The sequence below is a fragment of the Medicago sativa genome, chromosome 2 (assembly GCF_051527215.1).
Source record: "Medicago sativa cultivar Bolivia chromosome 2, Bolivia_mono, whole genome shotgun sequence".
Taxonomy (NCBI): domain Eukaryota; kingdom Viridiplantae; phylum Streptophyta; class Magnoliopsida; order Fabales; family Fabaceae; genus Medicago; species Medicago sativa.
Genome location: NC_140750.1, coordinates 3,287,303 through 3,309,558, shown reverse-complemented (window position 1 = coordinate 3,309,558; position 22,256 = coordinate 3,287,303). Strand labels below are relative to the sequence as shown.

At 32.1% G+C, this 22,256-nt stretch overlaps 2 protein-coding genes across 2 annotated transcripts; one reads left to right on the top strand and one right to left on the bottom strand.

Moving 5' to 3' along the window:
• Positions 1-93: 93 nt before the first annotated feature.
• On the bottom strand, positions 94-1,669 carry LOC146943661 (anthocyanidin 3-O-glucosyltransferase 7-like). Its single transcript, XM_085741939.1, has one exon. It carries the CDS (start codon positions 1,621-1,623, stop codon positions 259-261), a length of 1,365 nt encoding a protein of 454 aa, XP_085598065.1. The 5' UTR covers positions 1,624-1,669; the 3' UTR covers positions 94-258.
• Positions 1,670-17,720: 16,051 nt separating this feature from the next.
• LOC146943660 (gamma-glutamyl peptidase 5-like) lies at positions 17,721-21,969 on the top strand. Its single transcript, XM_085741921.1, has 4 exons — positions 17,721-18,120; positions 20,852-20,992; positions 21,074-21,241; positions 21,770-21,969. The coding sequence occupies exons 1-4, from the start codon at positions 17,800-17,802 to the stop codon at positions 21,869-21,871; spliced, it is 732 nt and encodes a 243-aa protein (XP_085598047.1). The 5' UTR covers positions 17,721-17,799; the 3' UTR covers positions 21,872-21,969.
• Positions 21,970-22,256: the final 287 nt, after the last annotated feature.

Genomic DNA, 22,256 nt, shown 5'->3' with positions numbered 1-22,256 from the left:
TCCCACCAGACTCCCGAATCCCTGATACATTGGTTGCACCAAAACAACATCGTACACTACATTAAATCTATTGACAGAGTACACTACAGTAAGTTTAAGTCGTAGTAACTTCATGCATCTTTTATTCCAGGTTAAATGTCCACTAAACCACTATGGTCATTTGCATAAAACACAAGAATCACAAAGGGAAAAACACACAAATAAGTTAAAACAAAATAAAACACCCAAATAACAAGCAACTGGTCTCTAACTAATTAATTAAGAGCTAGAAACTATTTCCACCAAAGTCTTGAAATCATGTGCTGCTTTACCATGTGGTCCAGCTGCATCAAGCACGGTCCTTTTCACCTTTTGAGCCTTTTCTCTCATCTTCTTCCCCTCTTCTTCCACAAGAATCAGATTCAAACTCTTCACCAATCCATTTTTGGTGAACACTCCACCTTCAATCTTCACACCAATCTCCCAAATATCTTCCACCATTCTTCCACTCATCGCATGATCTCCAAAAAATGGCCTACAGATCATAGGCACCCCATTGGAAATACTCTCAAACACTGAGTTACATCCACAGTGAGTAACAAACACTCCAATAGAATCATGTCCCAAAACTTGAGCTTGAGGCACCCAAGGAACAATTTTCCCACAATGACTAGTCCTCTCAAGAAACCCATCTGGCAAAAGTCCCTTCAAGTGGTCCTTAAGAGACCAAAGAAATGGGAATCCACTTTCTTCCAATGCTTCTGCCAATGCCACTAGCTCATTTGGAGGTGGTGTCGCAACAGTCCCAAAGCTGACATAAATTACTGATTTACTTTTCTGTTTGTCCAACCATGACAAACAACCAGTTTCATCCCTATCAGACGGAGGCAAAGGTGGTAGAGGAATCGAAAGAGTGAGAAAACCAACATAAAGAACAGACTGCAAATTTGATCTCATATCCTCAACAAACAAAGGTGGATCTAATTCCTCAAAGAAATTCATAACCACTGCTTTAGCTTGAGGTAACACTTGACGCAATGAAGCAAGTGTCTTTGAGAATAGTGTCTCCTCTTCTCCACTCTTGGTTATATCGTCAGACAAATCTTCAACTCTCATCTTAGACAAACCTGGAAGAAAATCCAACGATCTATCTTTTGCATTGTTTTCAGCAATATTTTGGTGTATAAAATCAGTGTAGAAATGTGCAGAGAGAGAACATGACAAAGAAACCCAAACTGGAATCCACGGAATATTGAGTTGCTGAGCTACAAGAAAAGAAGGAGCAAGAAAAGCATCAGTAATGATGCATGTAACTCGCACTTTTGTATCTGCAACAGCTAAATCTATTCCCTTTTGAAGATTTTGATGACCAGCTTGAAGAAAAAGGTTAACTCTTTCATCTGGGTGGGAACCAAGTACATGACCCTCTGGAACTCCATCACCGATACTAAAAGGTTTCATGTTACTTGGGATGTTTGGTTTTGAGAAAAGAGGTTTATTAGATTGCTCGGTGCCAATGAATGAGAATAGTGTGTTTGGTGAAGCATGTGCTAGTTTAAGGATGAGGTTTAAGAGGGGAACAGGATGACTTCCAAAGGGAAAAACATAAACTGCCACATGTTTTTTCTCAGATGAAATTGTCATGAAGTTGGTTGGGAAGCTGAGAGTGTAGAACAGAAATGGTAGCTGCAAGCAAAAATAAGTAGGGCACGATGCATTATATATTGACTAGTTTTTTTTTTTTTTCGTTTGAAGATTATATATTGACTAGTTGTTGTACTATACTACTATATATGTGAGTTCTCCTTTTCAAATAAATTTTCTCTCTCTGAGTTACTTATTGATCACTCCAACAAACAATATACATATTTTTAATATTTGAATGCAAGAGTATAATCATAAAAATGAAGTGAGTGGAGCGGTAGGTAGGTAGTGCCTGGAGAAGTAATACTTGATGCGTATTGGTAAGTATACAAGTACATACATAGCTTATTATAAATTTAGATAGCTAGGGGTATCTAAATTTCTCAGTTCTCTTCAATTTTCTTGCTTGTTTTTCTCATCATACTACTTATTATACCTATAATTTATTTGGAGTGCAGATGAGATGTAATTACAAAGAGTCTAAAATAGCCAATGCTCTCGATTCCGTTAGCTTAGCATTTCTGATTTCTTACTCCAAAACGAAGAAAGAAACGTAGAATCCTCTCCTCTATCAAGCTCAAACCCAAGGGCATCCTTTGGTCAAGTGGTCCTCTCTTTTCCTATCAATCAATTAATTAAATAAACTAGTCATTTAGGGACCAACTACCATTGAATGAACTGGTTAATTTTTCCAACACACCTATACATACACAAAACAACCACATACACATAACACACTCACCACCCACTAGTCACTACACTAGTTGACTAAAAGATAGAAAAAAAAACAAAACACATTTTGTCAAAAATCAATAGAGAAGAGAGAAACTGGATGAAGGAAGAAACAAGAGTTGTAAAGCTATAGTTAAGGTGAGTTTTCCATCCCTAACCCTCCATAAGCATGAGTGAATTATATGCTTAACGAAAACTTGGATATCAAATAATAATTCTCACGATTTATGGGTGTTATGTGCAAAGAAAAGGAAATTATCATGCACGAAGTTATTGCTAATGTAGAAGTTATTGCTAATGTATAAGTTTGATTATATTTATATCTTAGATTGATGTTACATTGTTATAATATTCTTAAAATTAAAAATATATATTAATCATAAGTATTAATTTATCACTCTCTAAAAAAATACTCTTTCAAAAAATGTGAAAGATTTCTTAATTTTCCCCTATATTTCTCACCTCACAAAGCACTTCCTTCCCCTCCCCTCCAAACTCCCAAACAAAACCTAAGCCACTAAAATGATCGCCAAGTGAATCTTCCTGAGTTTGCACTGCAAAAAGTTTCTGTTTTGAATCCGCAAATCGAAATATGTCGTGGCTAACTGAGTTTCATGACCAAGGATCACATATTTCCTAATCATATCCTTGCATCAATCCATGTATTCATAACTTAGGACCTTGCATTGCATGTTGGCATCATTTGCATATAATAACATCCTTGTATATCGTCCCACTCATACATCGGTCTTGTAGATGATTAAGAAATGTTGAGTATGTGTACATGGATGAATAGGATCAAGTCAGAGTAATAAGATTCTTCTTTGTTTGCTGAGCTCTCTGTTTATAGACGACGGAACATGACAGATAGACATTGTTTACGGAGTTAACCCATCTCCAATCTAATCTTACCAAAATGAGGTCGAACTGACAAGTCATGGTGATGGATGTATATGTCACATTGCCGGTTGGTATAGATCCTTAGATTTTTATCATTTTCAAGCTGGATTTAGATAATTAAAACAAAACTATAGAAGTAGGACTAATTAATTTCATGTAGTGCCAATGTAACAATCAAGTTAGAAACTCCTCGCTTGGAAACTCACTGAGATAATATTTCTTATCCCAAGTTGTTTGTTATGTTTACATGCTAGAAACCTCAAGTAAAATGTTGTGGAGTAGGTGGCGAGCAGCTAGTTGGATCATTGTCTTTTTTGAATGTAAGATGTGATTAAATGTAGAGCTGTCAAAACGGGCTACCCAGCCCGCGTCGGGCTAGCCCATGACGGGCTCGGGTTTTGGCGGGCTGGGCCAAAAAGGCCCGGAAAATAAACGGGCTCAAAAACATTTGTCCAAGCCCAGCCCTTTGCGAGCTATGGGCTTTCGGGCCAGCCCGGTTACTTAAAGTTTTTAAAAAATTACACTAAAAAATATCAATTGACAAGCTCAACAACATTGATTATTGAATTTAAACCAATCTCCCAACTCCACCAAAAACCAGACACAAATATTAGTACAGCTGCAATCATGTTTAAATTGATGCTTGTTTTTTCTACTGATAATCAAGCAACTATTCTTAAACTCCCTACTGCATCATTCGCTACTTTACTTGATTCCTCAAACAATTTATGTTCACTGAAAACAATTACAGTACTAACAAGTCACAACATAAACCTAAGTAAAAAATGCATCAAGGCATCATGCTTGTACTGTAACGATGTTGACAATTGCTCATGAGTAATTTCCTTCCATCTTCTTAGTATGATGCCAAAAATTGTACAAAAATATTGATTAAGTTGAAAACAGATTTTCATATCCATTCACAATATTAATTGGGTTGATTATTGAAAGTCAAGATCAAGAACAACATTTGCATCATTGTTGAACCCTTTCGAGAACTTCACTTGCAAAAATCCATCAAGTCCTAGTAGAGGAACCAAGCAATGAAAATTGAACGGAGAGTGGATCAGCAAGGCAAAGCAAAGGGCATCAACAATAAACATTATTCTACCTTTATCTTGATCTCATTGTGCATTATATTTTAGCAATAACATGATACAAGAGCAATAACCTTAGGCAGCACTGTTTTTTTTCTTTTTCTTTTCTGGACCTAATGATGGTGGGTTGTAGGAAATTACAATGTTAAAAAATAATTATAAAATAAACGGGCTACCCGCAGCCCGGTCGGGCTAGCCCGTGACGGGCTCGGGCTAAAAAGACCCGGTTTTAAACGGGCCCAATTTTTTATGTCCAAGCCCTACATTTTTTCGGGCTTTTGCGGGTCGGCCCGGTAGGCCCGACCCGTTTTGACAGCTCTAATTAAATGCGTATGATTTCATCTATGTACTTTTAATAATTAAATCTCATTAAAATAGAAATAACACAACATGAACAATATTTAACACTATTAAAAGAGTTTATTTTAATCTTATTTGAAAAAAAAATTTGATCATGTATATGTCAATATTGATATGTTTTTTTATATATGATTAAGCGCAGTAGAAAAGCGAATAGACCTGACATATTGGTCTAAGGATACACATCGCTAGATTAGTTGGGAATATCAAGATTACCATTAGGTAATTAAATTGACAAGAAATAAAGAAGATAATGACCATTTCCATGTTGAAGAAGGGTTTCTAACAACTAGTTTTTAGTTTTACGATTTAATAATGACATTGTTCACGTACATCAGGTTTACGTCAAATCATCTCATCGAACATCAGGTTTATGTCAAATCATCTCATCTTTCAAAGTTAATTGATAACACCATATGTTGGGGGCATTTGTTTACGCTTAAAAATAATTATCTTGTTAGTAAAAATCGAAAAAATATATATATGTGATTTAAGGATATACAAGTTTCCTTAGCTGATACATGGTTAGGAGATCACTGTTACAATTGAACAAATGTTAACCGATTCTTTCTCGAATCTACTTAGGAGTACGTGAGTCTTGAGAATGGCAGACTTAGTCAAAGTTTAGTGGGAGTGGCCAATGAAACATCCAACTCGTACTCCATGTTTTTTGCACCACTAACCGAAAGAATGTGATGGACGCAGACACACTTTAAAAATTGTGAGATTCAAGTCTAAAAATAAACTAATGGTGATAGATATCATGTCATATACAAATCTTAAATATTTTGGTCAGGTTACATTTAAACTTTGTAATGTTTAGCTTGACCCGATATATTTTAGGATTTGCAAAATAGTTGTATTTGATGAATTTTAGTGATAATAGATGGATCAAAACAATCCATTAAAAGTTCTTTTAAAAAATCCTATCTGATTCAATCCATCCATAAAATATAAAATGCATCAAATCCATCTAATAAAGTATACTAATATTTTTTTGACAAATTTTTAAAATATTTGTACCATAAATTTTTATTTCCTTTGGGTGGATGAATGATTATTTCCTTCCAAAATAAATTTGTTTTTTACTCTCCTAAAACTGTTTATTTTAATAGTTTAAAAAATACTTTTGTTCATTGGCCTCTAGCAAAACGAGTCTGGTGCAATTTATTAAAAAGTGAAGTGTGTGAATTTTTCTATATGGTTGATTTGCAAGAGTGGTTACCATGAATTTGTACCATGAACTTGGAAAGGACTCGACATCACATTGGGGATGTGTTTGGGCGGCTATCTGTCATTTCCTTTGGAACTGGCGTAACCGTGAATCTCATGGAGAGGAACGGGTCCGGCCTAGTCATCCATAGCAGAGTATTTTGGGCTGGGTGTAGTAGTATCATCAAGCTGATGTTAGCGCAGTTGGTGGTAATGTCAGGCAAAATCTGGAAATTGAAGTCTTATGGAAAAAGTCGAAAGTGGTCTGAATTAGGTTGAATACAGATGGGGCTAGTAGAAGAAATATTGCAGCTGGTAATGGGGGCTTGTTTCGCAATCATGATGGGAAGTGACTTGGCGGTTACTCTCAAAATTTGGGACGATGCAGTGCGTATATAGCTGAGATTTGGGGAATTCTTGACGGTCTTCAAATTGCCAGAGATAAAGGTTTTTCAGAGGTGGAGCTGCATGTTGATTCTAGTGTGGTCGTGCATATATTGCAGTTTGGGAAGGATCAGAGTCTTGTTGGTTGACGACGACTCATTCAAGAAATCTATAGATTACTGATTTTGGAGTGGGAAATTAAGGTGTGTCATTCTTATCGTGAGGCAAATGCATGTGCGGATGCACTTGCAAATATGAGGTGTGATCATGGTCCTGATTTGTGGGTGTATGAGGTGTGCCCCGCTAAACTTAATTTGCTGATGTGAGCTGATGTTATGGGGATAGCGACCATAGAGGTTTTACTGTTTGAATTCTACTCTTTACCCAACAGATTTTGCTCATTCCCAACTGAATTTCCCATATTGCCCCTGCGTGAGTTAAGTCACGCTGCGTGAGTTAGCTCACGCTACATGCTGTTATAAGCCCAGGCAAAACCTCGTTTCCTCATTTCCAATCTCAAATTTCTCTCAATTTACCCATCTCCGAAATTCCTTCAACTTCAAATCAAACAACACTCCAATAACAAGAACAAGTAAGTTTTCACTTAAATTATATTGGTATGATAGATTTTTTTCACTTAAACTAGGATTTTTTAGGTTTAGTGTTTTGTTAAAACTTTGATTTTTTTTGCAAGAAATGATAGAATGTTACATGTAAATGACTTATAGTGCTTAATTGTTATGATGTTTAGATGTTTGCATGATTATGTTAGATTTTTTACAGTTAGATTATATTTTTTTAGTTTTAGGGTTTAGTTTAAATTTTGATTTTTTTGCCAAGAAATCATACTATGTTATATGTAAATCACTTATATTGCTTAATTGTTTAGATGTTTGCATGTTTATGTTGTAGTTATCATTTTTAGGGTTTATGTATAATTTGCACTCCAAGTGTTTGATGAAATGTTTGAATGAGTTTTTCATTGATTATTTTTAATTTCTTATTGTGTAGATTTGAAACAATGGCCGGGTGGATCGACGTTCATGCACAATTCAACGGCGGAGAACCTCAGAGGTTGAAGGTTCGGTGCCTTGGTGTAACATTAGGAGGTCTCAAGGATGAACTGAATGAATTCAACCAGGGAGTCAACCCCGGAGACACAAGGAGGGTGGAACACATTCGGTATAAACGTCCAACGCTCGACGAGGGGAGAATATCATTTAGTTGGGTGGAATTAACGAACAACGAAAACGTGACGAGCATGTTTTGGGAGAACAACATGTTCCAGTGGATCGATATGCGTGTAACGTTGCTGAGATCAACTGAAGATATCATCAAAAGTTTGATTCTGCCAGAAGTTCGTGATTAGGTAGGGAAATGCACCTTCCAACTACAACAATTGTCTTCCTTTGAATGGGGTAATTCAAACTTGCCAAACGACAATTCCTAAGCATTCACCCGGAAGTTTTATTGTTTCATTCAAAAGATTAAATTCTTGTTAGGCTGGTTTAAATGAAGGTATTGAAGTGTCAAGGAATGGACCTCATTATTTTGACACTTGAATACCATCATTTAAACCAAGCCTAACAAAAATTTAATCTTTTGAATGAAACAATAAAACTTTCGGGTGAATGCTTGAGAGCTGTTGTTTGGCAAATTTGAATTTACCCCATTCAAAGGTAAGATAATTGTTGTAGTTGGAAGGTGCATTTCCGAATGTAATGTAATGATAGGACAAATTTAGGAACTTTATGTAATGTAATGTAATATAATGTAACTTTTAAGTTATGATATCAAATTCCTTCGTATAAGATGAGTGTTGCGGAATGCACCTCATTCTTTATGTGATGACCCGTCTTATACGAGGGAATTTGATGTGGTAACATATATAGTTAATTCTTTATAATACATGTTGTTTTGAATGGAACAATAATTTATTTATTCACTTTTCGAATTTATTTATTCAAAACCTTTGGTACCATTAGTCTGCATAAAAAAACTTCACACCATCGTAGCGTGAGTTAACTCACGTTGGCCTATGCATGCAACGTGAGTTAACTCATGCTAGTGTTAAACCCAGCGTGACTTAACTCACGCCAGTTTGGCCAGTGGTCACAGCTCAAGAACACGTTTTTTGGACTTTGGTCAGTTATTCAACCTTGATTTTTTTTTTGATTTTTTTTAACACGTTTTTTTACAGTTTTTTGACTGCATTTAGTGCATATAAAATCTATGCAACCATTCCCCCCTATAAATACCCCCTCAAACCTTCATCATTTCCTCACATTCTCTCCTTCTTCTCCTCACTCTTTCACCTTTATATATATATTTTTTAGTTTTTTTGGGGGCCAATTGAGGGGTAAAAAAGGGTCAAGGGAGGGGGAAAAATAGGCCAACCTACTAAGGGTACAAAGAGGTCAACCCTTGGGGTAAAAATAAATCTGCTTCTTTTTACCCCAAAAACTTTTTACCGTGGGTAAAAAGACTCTTTCTTGGGGTATAAAAAGAACCACATTTACATTTACCCCGAAGGGATGATGTCTTTTTGACCCAAGAAGGCTGGTCTCTTTTTCCACCAACCTTGATCCTTTGTTATCCCAAAGTTGGTCTATTTTTACCTCAAAGAAGCAGATTTACTTTATTCCAGTAAAATGTATTAAATTATGTAATTGTATCAAAGTATAAATAAAATGAGGTTTTATATGTATTATTCATGTTCATTTCTTCCTTTTTTTTATTTATATTAGTATTTATATTATGATTTTGTCATCTAAATAACGTTGTTGAGAATTTATATTACCATTTATATTAACATTTATATTATTTATATTACCATTTAAATAAATTCGAAAAAAAGTTGCATATTATGAAACGTGAGTTAGCTCACGCTGCAATATTTGTAAATCAACACTAGCGTGAGTTAACTTACATAGCGTGTTTTAACTCATGCAAAATATACGCTGACGTATGTTAAGTCACGTAGGGGCATTTTGGTCATTTCACTTGAAAATGAGCAAAAACTTTTGGGTAAAGAGCAGTATTCTTACTATTTAGTTTTCACTTCTTTTTTTGGTGGTAGTTTTCACTTGAGAATTGCTTTTCCGACATTCAAAGGTTCTGTATAACACAAGTAAATTACTAAAATATCCCCAACGGTAGTTAACTACCGTTGGGTTATAACTAGAAAACCAGCAGCTGTTAACTGCCGCTGGGTTTTTTGGTCTTTTACTTGTGTTCCTAGGACATTTTGAATGTCAAAAAAGCAATTGTGTTTTCACTTCTTCTAGGCTTAGGCCCCTTTGTTTTCAGAAAAAAATGTTTAAAAAAAATAGTTTAAAAAATATTTAAATATTATAAAAGTAGCAGTGGCGGCACTCAAGATCTCACGGAGGCGGACAACAAAGCTACGGCATTTTGACATCGAGCACTACTATATTATTAAATTACTAGATATTTGACCCGTGCTCCGCACAGGTTTATTGTAAAGGGATTGACATACGAATAAGGATATAGCCAACATGATAGGAATGAAATTGGTGCGATGCATTTTTTTAGTATTAAATAAGTGTAAAAAAAAAAAGGCAAGAGAATAAGAATGAAATTGGTGCGATGCATTTTTTTAGATGGAATTTGTTAGGTTAAATTACTGCAGATCTAACCAAATTAATAAATAAGGATTTACTAAAGATTAATATATTTTAAAATTCACCATAATTAATGTATACCCCTACCCCACCTCTAATCTTTATACTAACAATTTAGAGTTCTTAGAAATAGCCTATTTCAAAATCCTCTCCTCTAAAGATGTCCACCTCAACAAAATCCTAATTGGCATTAGTTCCAAAAATTTCTCCTTATTTTTAATACAAGCTTATTAGTTATAATTATTATTAAAAACCGTTTTTTATTTAACATTAAATTGTAGAGTTGGTTACAAACAAATAATTATTAATATAATTATTGTTTTGATTAAAATTTATATGTTACATTAAAAAATTGGTACGTTACAATCAAATAATTATTAATATAATTATTGTTTTGATTAAAATTTATATGTTATATTAAAAATCTGTACGTTACAATCAAATAATTATTAATATAATTAGTATTCGATTAACATTTATACGTTACATTAAAAATTTGGTAGATTACAAAATTATAATATGTAACTTAAATAAATTATATTTTGAATTTTTGTCCGTTACACTATTACAATAACCTACTAATTAAAAATTTAGTTGTAGTAATTAGTTTTTAAGGTCATATAATTAATATTTATTCATTACAAAATTATATTACTTAATATTAATAAGATATTATTAAATTTTAAATGTTATGAAGTTAATTTTTTGTAGGTTACATGAAATATAATCTAATCGTTTAATGCACATTTTATAATGTTAAAAAAGTTGATAATATTAATTTTAAAACGGTCAAATTAATAATTAATAGATACTAACCGTTATGGTACTATTATTCTATATAAATAGTAGCGCCTTTGGGTACGAGTACACAAGAATCACAAAATATAGTTCTTCTTTTTCTATTCTCTGGTTCTCTGATAACTATATTCTAAGTTATTTCTGTAATTTTTTCTATTGCAAAGAAAAATGTCTACGAAACACGACTTCATCTCTGATGTTTCGCCAAGAAAACAATAGTGAACATTGGTTGTGAGGGTTGTTCGTGCTTGGTTTGTTCAAGACTACAAAAAAAAACTACCATTTTCCATGGAGTTGATTCTAAAGGATCGAAAGGTACTTTTTCATATCGTTTTTGTTTTTTGTATTTTTTTTGTTTAAATTATAGTGTTTTAATATTTGTTATCTAGGGTGATCAAATTGATGCGTCTATACGATGAACATTGATCTACAAGTTCAAAGAGCAGCTCCAAGAGGGAATGGTGTTCACGATTTCCTTATTTGATGTTGCTTGCAACAGTGGTTCGTATCGACCATCACGCAGCAAATACAAACTGAATTTCACAATCAACACAAAAGTCAAACTATCTAAAACTGTTTTGGTCCCAACAAACGTGTATTCGTTTACACCTGCACCTGATGTAATTGGAGTCATGACTGGAGTGTGTGTTTAAAGAGAATATCAATGAGACCGTGGAAAAATTAAGATGAATGTATTGAACTGGAGTCAAATGGGTAAGCTTGATTTTTTGTAAGTGTATTTTTTAAAACATGTATTATGGTATTAATTAATATTTGTATAATCTTTGACAATTTTGAATAGGTATCACGTTAAATGTACTCTTTTTGGAGAGTATGTTGAAGAGTTGAACTCTTTTCTATCTTCTGGTGAATCTCAAAATGTTGTTGTTGTCATTATGTTAGCAAAAATTAAATTGTTTCAAGGTAATAATTTATAACCATCAATGTAATTGTTTGGTTATATATATATTTGAATCCTATTGTTATCATTACAATAATTTTGAACCCCCATCCCCACCTCTTTTCTAACAACGTGAAAATTTTAGTGTTAATTTACTTAACATTTAAGATATTATATATTGATATAATTGGTGTCTTGACTAAGGTGGATTTTGTTTGTATGAAGACGTCAAATCAATTATATTAAAAATCCTTCAAGCACAAGATGTGCCTAACAAAGGAAAATACAAAGTTCTAGATGCATAGGTATAAAAGAATCAAATCATGAGGTAGAATAACCAAGACAAGTAGAAGGACTATTCCAGCAACATTGCAACTCAAAATACAAACGTAATTTCTTAGCATTTTGCCACCACTAGAATTGTAAATTTATCTAACAACACCATAAATGGGTTCTTGTGACAAAAATGCAAGAACTTATGTATTTCCAAATAATCCAAATGCAAGTCAACAAAATCAACTAAAAACTAAAATAAACCTTTTTTTTTAACCGTTGAGAACCATTAAGAGTATTGTCGCAGGAATTAATGGGAAGAGCACAATAATTATCCAACCACTTTAGAATATTATGTCAAATATTATCGAAGAATTCACACTAAAAATAAAAATGATTAACATTTTCCTCTGTCTCACACCTGTCAGAACATAAAAATGAGTCCATATTTTAAATACTCCATCAAGTTAAGTTATCCTTTGTTAGATTCAGTTATTCAAGAGCCTCCACGAAAAGAGAGAGACATTTAAAGGAACTACTTTGTTCCCAATGATATTTTTTTAGAGCCATAGGTTCATCATGCTCCACCTGCATCATCAGATGATATACCCCTTTGTCAGGGTACCTTTCACCATGATCAACTTTCCATATTCACTTATCAATGATGCTAGCCTTAAAAAAATGTTGTCCAACAAAGAACAACAATATATCCCCGGCACCTCCTTCCAAAAAAAATTCTATGACATCGGCTCAACCCCATTCGACTCTAACCTACGCATCTCCTTAAATGGCATAGTTATTTTGAGATAACTAAAAAAGTCTTCTAAATATAATACACAAAGGACCACTCTACAACCACGAATCATGGCAAAAAAGTGTATTTCTCTCATTACTCTCCACTATCGTCAAGTTGTCATCAAATCAATTTCAAATCCCCATCTCCGCCCTTATTTTAGCACTATGGAAGTGTTTCTACCACATATACGCCTAACTGTCCCCACTCTTCACATGAACTCCCTCCAACCTATTCTAATATGCTAAAACTTTAAACCGCAAACTCATTGATCCATATTAGCATCCAAAACAATTCACTTAACAAAGATAAGTTAAAATTCTGCACTATACGAACCTCCAAGCAACAACTATATCGACCAAGAAACATCTTATCCCACTTAACCCAATTGACTTTCCTAGCTTCCACACTCCCTCCACACTAAAAATAATAAGGATTCAATAAAAGAAATTATACGTAAGTGAGCCTTTAAGAATGAAAGAAATTAAACCAACTCTGGTGGGTATTGAAAGAAAATACAAAGATACATTACAAGAACAGAGATACATTACAAGAACATTGAATTGAATTTGAATGGGTGAACCTAATTTGTTTTTATTTTTTCATTTTAAATATATAACACATTATAATATTTAAATATTTGTCAATTAATTTTGAAGATATATTAGTTTGAATGTATTATTTTTCTATCTTCAGGGAATTTAAAAAGGCGACTCCGATAAAAATAGTTATATCTTTATTGTTATATCACTATTTTGTCACTCTCACAAAAATAGTTATATCTTTATAAAATTTAACCTTTTTGGTCTCAATAAACAGCGATTTATTGTTTCAATTTTAAATATGATGATAAAGTACAACATAATGTCAAAATTCTGGAATGAAATCAAACTAAAAAAATCAAATAATATTTGAAAAACCTATTTTTGTGTAAAACCCGTTAAAGAATTTTAAATAAAATGTATCCCGTGCTTGGCACGGGGCGTTACACTAGTTTATAGACAATTTATAGCCAGTGCTCCAAGTCCAATTATATCTCCAACAATATTCCAGCTTGTAAGCACGTGAATCTCGTTTATCTTTTTCCATCTCTAACATTTTTTTTTTGTTTAAAAAATTAAAGATGATAATGTATAAAAATACGAAATCGAAATAAGATATTACCTGTACTATTGTTGTTGTCAAATAATTTTTTTTGATAGATAGACGAAATGGCAAAGCCATTATAAACTCTCACACACAAGTGGAGGTACTGGGGTTCGAACCCCGATCATGGCGTCCGGCCTAACAATTTTTGCATTTTGCTAGTTGAGCTAGGACTTGCAGACGTTGTCAAGTAATCTAATGACAATAACTTATCCATTTTAAATGTGAAGAAGTAGATAGATACACATTTTAAATGCGGAGAAGTGGAGTGACTAAGGTTTACATATATTATGCAATATTTCTTCCAACCGGAGAGATATTACTCTGAACTAGGTACGGCAGGTGGTATGTTTTGTTTTGGATTTCTGTATTGACATGGGTGTGTATTAGTTGTGTATAAGGTCAAATAGCATGGTGTAACATGTTCACTCCTTTCGTGGTCTCTGCATGAATCGTAAATGGCATTGTGATTTACTACAACCGCTTTAGATGGCTTGTGTGTGGTCTATTGTGAAAATCTATAAATGCCAAAATCTTTCACCATAAAGAGCATGTCATTTGTAAAATTTTAGAATACATCAAATTAATGTTATGGTGGTGATTCAAATCAAATGTTAAAGGGTTACGTTCAAGTTTGGGTTACATCAATGGTGGATACATCTTATTACGAGTTCGTCTTCCTTATTTGAGTGTGTTATTTTTTTTTTGTAGGTATTGTTGTATTGGTTTGGTATTTGTTTGTATGAGTATACGTTGTCTTGAATATTTGTTTTGTGTATTGTATTTATAGTTCTCTTCTTTAAAAGATTTTGTATTAAGAAGAAAATTAAACTCCCAAAACCCTCTACTCTCATAACTCTTCATTCTTTCCACTTCTTCCTTTTTTTTACAACCCTCCTCGAAACTCTCAAACAGAGCTCTCTGTTTGCGAGTTCGAAGGGGAGGGAAAGTGAAATCTTTGGAGGGAGTGGAATAGAGGAAAAATAAAGATTTTCATATTTAATTATGTTTAAGTGAGTTTATATTTCGAATTAATTTTACTATTTTTAATTTTACCTTATGGATGTCGAAATTCACATTTTTTTCACGAATATAAAAATATTCTACTTGAAAATATAATATTGATTGCTATTTCTTTGTTGTGCGGCATGAATCAGGTGGTATAATAGCATAGTAGTTTTCTTTCTCAAGTGTATAATCGTTTTCCCACTATCAAAAGTCAAAAGATATATTTTAAGTATCTATGACTATATATATCAACATATTTTATATGTATGGTTTGGCTTTGAAGACACCCAAATCCACGTTTTAAACAAATCTAAAGATTTTGTCAGAACTGGTAAACCTAATTGATTCATTTAAGTAAATTTTGTTCCTAAGAACAATTTAGTTTAAAGTAAATGAGCTCTAACTTTTTGACGTCTAAGTATGAAAAAAAAATTACAAAAGGAGTATTATGTGACTGTGTTGATGTAATACTAATACTAGACCTTGCACCCGTGCTGCCGCACGGGTCATATTGATGGCAAACAAAATATTCAATTATACTGTTAATTCATAATCTATTTGTGCAAATACAATGTTAAAAATAATAATACAACTTAAAAAAAGGGAACAAATCATGCTGGAACATTACGAAAAATTTCCTTGTAAACAACATTGTATTTAGGATGATTTGAATGATTCAAAAATTTGCCGCAATCTAAAATATGAGAACCATCTCCACCGTATACTAACAGATACAGGTGTTTCATTTGTTGAAACTGACATTAAATATATTGTCGGTTGGTTAGTGATGACAGATGGATACGGCATGAAAACTTATTGTTTGGTTACTGCACTGATGGTGTGAATAATGAATGGTGATAGTGAACAGAGAAGTGAGAGAGAGGGAGATGGAACAATGAAAAAAAAAATGGTGTATTGAAGTTGAAAAAAAAGAGATGACATAGATAAAGTAACATTTTTGGAAAATGAAAAAGAAATTAAAGTGGGGGACACAATGGTAATTGTGAGATTTGAATTAGGTTTAGGGTTTTCATATTAGTGAGTACAAATAAATAAATTGTGATTCACTACATATCAGTTATTATGCTTGGAGCGGTGACAATTTTCAAGGATTTATCAGATGAGTGAATTATAAAGGGGGAGTCAGTTATGTAAAACCACCCACTACACATTAGTTATGCTTTGGAGCGTTACCTATTTTCAATGATTTATGAGATTATGGAAAACAGAACATGAAGGGCAACAACAAAGACACCTATTTATAAGAAGAGAGTGAGAATTTGAAAGTTATCATGAAAAACCACCCACGATGCTTGGAGTCGTGGCTATTTTCAAGGATTTATCTAAACCCACTACACATCAGTCATGGTTGGAGTGGCTATTTTCAAGGGTTTTCAAGCAACAGCATTGTACGTGTTCAGGGTCAAGACTATATTTTCAAGGATTTATGAAAGGCCACTACACATCAGTCATGCTTGGTGTGGCTATTTTCTAGGAACAACATTTGCACGTGTGTTCAGGCTGAAAAAAACTACCTAAGCAGTGTTTAAGGATACAATAACAAAAATACGTTGAGGTGGCAATTTTCCCTATTTTTTAGGACTAAATCACTATTAGAAATTATAACCATTGCCAATCCTAACCTATATCAGAAAATGTGAAGACTGTATATTTGAAAATTCAAGGATTGAGAAACAATCTTAATTGAATTGAAAAATCATAAAATCCCCAAATTTTGAAACCCTAATCACTATCCAGAAAATCAAAATGAATAAAATAATAAAATAGCATTGATATCAAAATTAGTTTAGTGATCATACCATTAATAAGTTATCATGGACGAAATATGCATCAGAATCATATTTTTGCGGAGAAATCGATGGAAAAGAGGGAAGAAAGGGATGGAAATGGCTGATTTCTGGGTTGAGATTGCATGAATAAGGGGAGAACATGACTTCAGAATCGTATAACATTAAAGTCAGGAAGGAGAGGAAAAGAGATTAATTGCCTTTTAAAATGTCTGTTTGGTATAGGATATGCATTAGTGGAAGCGATATTATAACACTAAAACAACTACTGGTCAAGTGGTCAAAGTGCTTGGATGGAGGCAATGGGTTGCGAGTTCAACTCCCAGACATTTTTCAGAAAGATTTTTTAAACCTCTCAAAAAAGGCAGGATTAGGGTTAATTAAAGTGGGGGACACAAAGGTAATTGTGAGATTTGAATTAGGTTTAGGGTTTTCATATTAGGCATGCATTGTGAACCTTCGTATTATATATTAAGATGTGTAACTTGAACTTGTGACCTATCTTAATAGAGTAAATAGTTTTTATTTTTGACAGAAAGGGTAAATATATGTATTATTTTTTTTGTCAAGTAAACTATTAGTTATAATTGTAATATTGGTAATTAGTTTTTTTATTGGGAAATGCTAGTGCCCCGGGCACTGGTTAAGGATATGAAAAAGAAAATTATATAGTAGTTAATACATTGAAATTGTGTAATTAATTTATAATAAAGTCAAAAACAGTTTCCTTTTATGGTAATAATTCCCTTTTATGGTATAATTAACCAGTGACCGGGAGCACCGGTTAGCAGGACCTTTTTTATTTACCAAACTATTTATTTTAGCAGGACCTTTCTTCTTATAGTGTCTTTTATAATAATGAATTCAATGCAATCTATAATGATCTATTTCTCAACAAAAAAATCTAATAGTTCAAGTTTTTTTTTTTAATTTATTGTAGACAAATGAGGATAGTATGGTAATATAGCTGATATAATGTGGGCCATTTTGATAGGGACCATATTTTGATATAAAAATACACACTAGTTTCATTCCATGGTCACGCCATTTGTGTTTTCTTTTTTTTTCGTCCTCTCATAATTAATCTCTTTCTCTTTGTGTGTGCAAAAATTAATAAGAGATGTTAGAAAGAGTGAGGAAGAAGAGGTATGCAATTTTAATGTGTGGAGAGGATTCAGAATATTTGTTGAAAAGACATGGAGGTTGTTATGGTTTCTTCACAAAAATGTTGGCTGAGGAAGGAGAAACATGGGATCTTTACAAAGTTGTTAATGAAGAGTTTCCTGAGGACGATGATGTTCATTTCTATGATGGTTTTGTCATCACTGGAAGCTGCAAAGATGCACATGCCAATGACCCTTGGATTCATCAACTCCTCACTCTTGTTCACACATTGAATTCCCTCAACAAAAAAATCCTTGGCATTTGCTTTGGCCACCAGGTAATAATTAAGTAATACTAGTAACTTATAAATATTCACTTCACAAATCACATAAAAATCCTTGGCATTTGCTTTGGCCACCAGGTAATAATTAAGTAATACTAGTAACTTATAAATATTCACTTCACAAATCACATAAAAATGTTTAACAAGAAAAATGATAGGTTGACATGAATTTTTTGATGTCATTTGATTTTGATGTGTATTTTTAAAATATACTTATATAAGTTCGGGTAGATAAAAAAAAAGTAAAGAGAAGTATTGTTGAAAAAGAATAAGAGACACGAAGATGGACATATACGATGTCATATATTATGTTTGTATTTTGATGTTCAAATCACACAAATTTTTTAATAACTATGAACTAATTAATGGTGTGATTGAATTTTAGGTATATAATAAACCTTCTTGTCACATATCAATTTTTTTAAAGCTTATATGAACAAATATCTACATAATATATAATATATGATTGGATGTTTTTATAAAGAGCAATGTTATATCTCTAGAAATTCTATCACGCCTTAATTAGGTCAATTGCACATTATTCTTTTTACTTGATATTATTCAAAGATTTCTTTTTCATTTTCTCTCTTTTAATCCCTCCGTCTCATCAAGTGTCATGTTTAATTTTATTCTATCATTCATTCTGTCATTTTAAAATACCAAGAAAATATTAGCTTTTTCCACTAATATCGTTACTTGTTTATTGTATCTCAATCACCTAAATTAGTACTTTATTAATAAATATATAAAGATGATTTGATGCATGAGATGAGGGGATAAAAGACTATAATGATAAGAAGGTTAATGATTTCCTCTAAAAAAAAAGAAGGTTAATGATTTTAATTCTCACCCGGAGCATAAATTAAAACCAAGAATATGGACATTGACCTTTATAAAAATAATATATTTTTACCAAATGAATTTTGTTTTATTATCAAAATTAATATACAATATCTTTTTATGTGTGAATAAAATACAATGATTTTTTATAAAGAACTATGAATAAGTTAAAAGATAATCCCTCCTCGTCTCATTAATTGTGGTATTTAGGTTGTATGTAGTTCTTTAAAAATAATTTGTCTGGTCGATTTTAATAATAAAATTAGTATCATTTACTAAAATATTCATATTAAATATAATTAGTAGAATAGTTAAATAAAGTTAAATTTTAATAATTAAGGATATATTATTAAAAAATAATAAGTATTATATTGATATATTAAGAAAAAAATGCAAAGGTGACACATGAGAAAGCAGGGAGTATTTAATACTCCTCTAACCGTAAGTATGTTTAGAAGGATTTTTTTTCAAGTAGCCAAATGGGGGGAAAATATGTTTCTAGTTTTGACTAATACATATGGCTTCTTTTTTTTCCTCTAAAAAGAAAATGAGCAATGATATTTGAACAACTATTTGGTACAACCTTCCTTTTCTCTCTTTTCATTGATCAAAAACAATGGAGAGAGAAAAAGAAAGAGAGAGTAAGAATATAATGTGAGTATGAGAGAAAAAATTGTCTAAAAATTGTCACAAAATAGTTGTACAAATATCATTTCTCAAAGAAAAATATGGCATCTTTTTTTTTAAAAAAAAAGAAAGAAATAGATACAAGGATAATGAATTGGCATGTGCCGTCTGTCTGAACCACAAATGTTTAAAATTATTTTTGCGGTCCTGTCAATAATCAGTACCATATGTTTTGTTGGAGTTATTTGTGTGTTGTGTTAAAAGTTCTTTTATGAATGTAACAAAATATGTTCCTTTTCGACATGTGGTCTAATTTTATTATGGGGACATATGTCAGAAAATGGCATGATTAATTAATAGGGTTAATTATGTTTTTGGTCCCTACAAAATTGCGACCTTGTAAGTTTAGTCCTTACTTAATTTTTAATAGCATTTTTAATCCCTACAAAAAATTTCTGCACTCAATATTAGTCCTTACTCAATCCAAATTTGTTTAATTTATGCTTATACTCTTAAGTTTTTCAACAATTTTTTACAGCCGTGTTAAGAACGTTATTAAAAGGTCTTCCGAAAAAAATATCGCAAAAATTTGATTTCTACGTCCATATTTTTATTACTTATATCTTAAACTTTTGTCGTTTTAAAAAATTCATATTTAATTTATTTCATGTTAAAAAATTATAGATTTTAGTAAATGAACCTTTCATAGTGTTCTAAACTTGTATAAAAAGAATCGTTAAAAAATTTAAGAGTTTAAGGATAATTAAACAAAATTTATTTTAGCAGGGACTAAAATTATATGTAAATTTTTTTTTGTAGGGATTAAAAATGCTATTAAAATTAAGTAAGGACTAAACTTACAAGGTCGCAATTTTGTAGGGACCAAAAACATAATTAACCCTAATTAATATGCTAAAATATGAATCTCTAAAATAAAGATATAGTAACATACTCAATTTATAAGTGTCTTTTATGAGTCATAGCTCAGTTGGTAGCTATTAGGGATAATTTATGTAGGGATTGGGGTTCGAACATCGGATTCCCCACTTCTCCACACATAATGTGTGTAAATCTAGCCACTAAACTATTTGACCAGAAAAAAAAGTAAGACCCTCTCATCATGCATGGTCTAACACAGAGAGAAATTGTTAGTGACATAACATGGACCAAAATATGTTTGTTAAGTGACACATACTTATTGGCGAATAATGTGTTGCATTTTGCACATGCTTCATTGAAATATTTTATTGTGTTGTAGATAATTGGGCGTGCATTGGGAGGGATAGTGGTGCGTTCTGGTGCAGGTTGGGACATAGGTGTCTCAACTATCAATTTGTTACAATCATCATCTCTCAATTTACCATCAAAACTTTCACTCTTCAAATGCCACCGGGATGAGGTATTTATTTCTAAATTATGAATACTATATAATTATATCTTTTTCTCATGATGGTAAAATTAAGTGATTGTATTTGATTAGGTTATAGATTTGCCTGCTGAAGCAGAGGTAATTGGTTGGTCAGAAAAGACTGGAATTGAGATGTTTAGGTATGGAAATCACATGTTGGGCATCCAAGGCCATCCTGAATTCAACATTGACATCTTTTTTCACTTTATAGACCGTATCACTAACCGTAATTTAATCCAGGTACGTATTATTTACACACACACACCTCGTCATCATTCATATATGCTCTAATCTTAATCACCATACTAATAATCTTAAACATAATATACATGAACTTAAGGGACAAAAGATTGTTATGCGTGATCCTTTGAACTTTTTTTAGATTGTTGGAAGTAAAATAATTATATATTTTTAAAATCTATACGTCTATAAGTGGAAGATCTTTTGTAATATTTTAAAATCAGAAGATTTGATCCATGGAATGGGATCAGAATCTGGTAGAATTCACATTTATATAGCACCACGTGCAGTACAATGAGTCACAATTATTGATATAAAATAAAATATACATATATATTTTTGTTCACTAATGTATTCCTTATCCCCTTGCTTTGTGATGTATTGCCTTATCTTTGTCCTTATTTATACGTTTTATTTGCGAAAAAAATATAAAGTTCCAACTCAAACAAGAGCAATATATTAGTAGATTGTAATGAGCATATAAATAGAGACAAAAGAGTATTAATATGTGGATGTTTGGAATTGCAGGAAGCTTTTGCTTCGGATGTAAAGATGAAGGCAGCATTACGAGATCCAGACACAGAGGCATGGAAAACACTTTGTCTCACATTTCTGAAAGGTCAATTATGACCAAGTAACAAAATATTCTGCTGTAATTTTTTTTTTGCTAAAAAATTTCAGCTGTAATTGTTATCATTTGACAATAATAAAAAGTGTCATTTCTTAAATTTAATACTTATTATGATAGAGTAACCCAATATTCAACTGTAATATTAATTCGTAATACTATCATAGTAATTTCTTAATATTTGTAAATTAAACAAAAATGACACTCATTTAATGAGTAATAATAATTAAGTAAAGAGTGTAATAAGAATTAATAAAGAGAGAAATGATATCATGAGTAATGTTAGGAACACGTTTTTTAACTTATATATCACAACATAATCTTTTTTATGGATTGAAATTCAAATGAGTCTTATCATATAAATGTTGATTTCATCTGAATTTGAAG

Coding starts and splice junctions, on each gene's coding strand:
- LOC146943661 (XM_085741939.1), bottom strand. CDS start 1,623: ATGACAATTTCATCTGAGAAAAAACATGTGGCAGTTTATGTTTTTCCC.
- LOC146943660 (XM_085741921.1), top strand. CDS start 17,800: ATGTTAGAAAGAGTGAGGAAGAAGAGGTATGCAATTTTAATGTGTGGA. Junction 20,993..21,073: donor TCAAATGCCACCGGGATGAG/GTATTTATTTCT, acceptor GTATTTGATTAG/GTTATAGATTTGCCTGCTGA. Junction 21,242..21,769: donor CTAACCGTAATTTAATCCAG/GTACGTATTATT, acceptor TTGGAATTGCAG/GAAGCTTTTGCTTCGGATGT.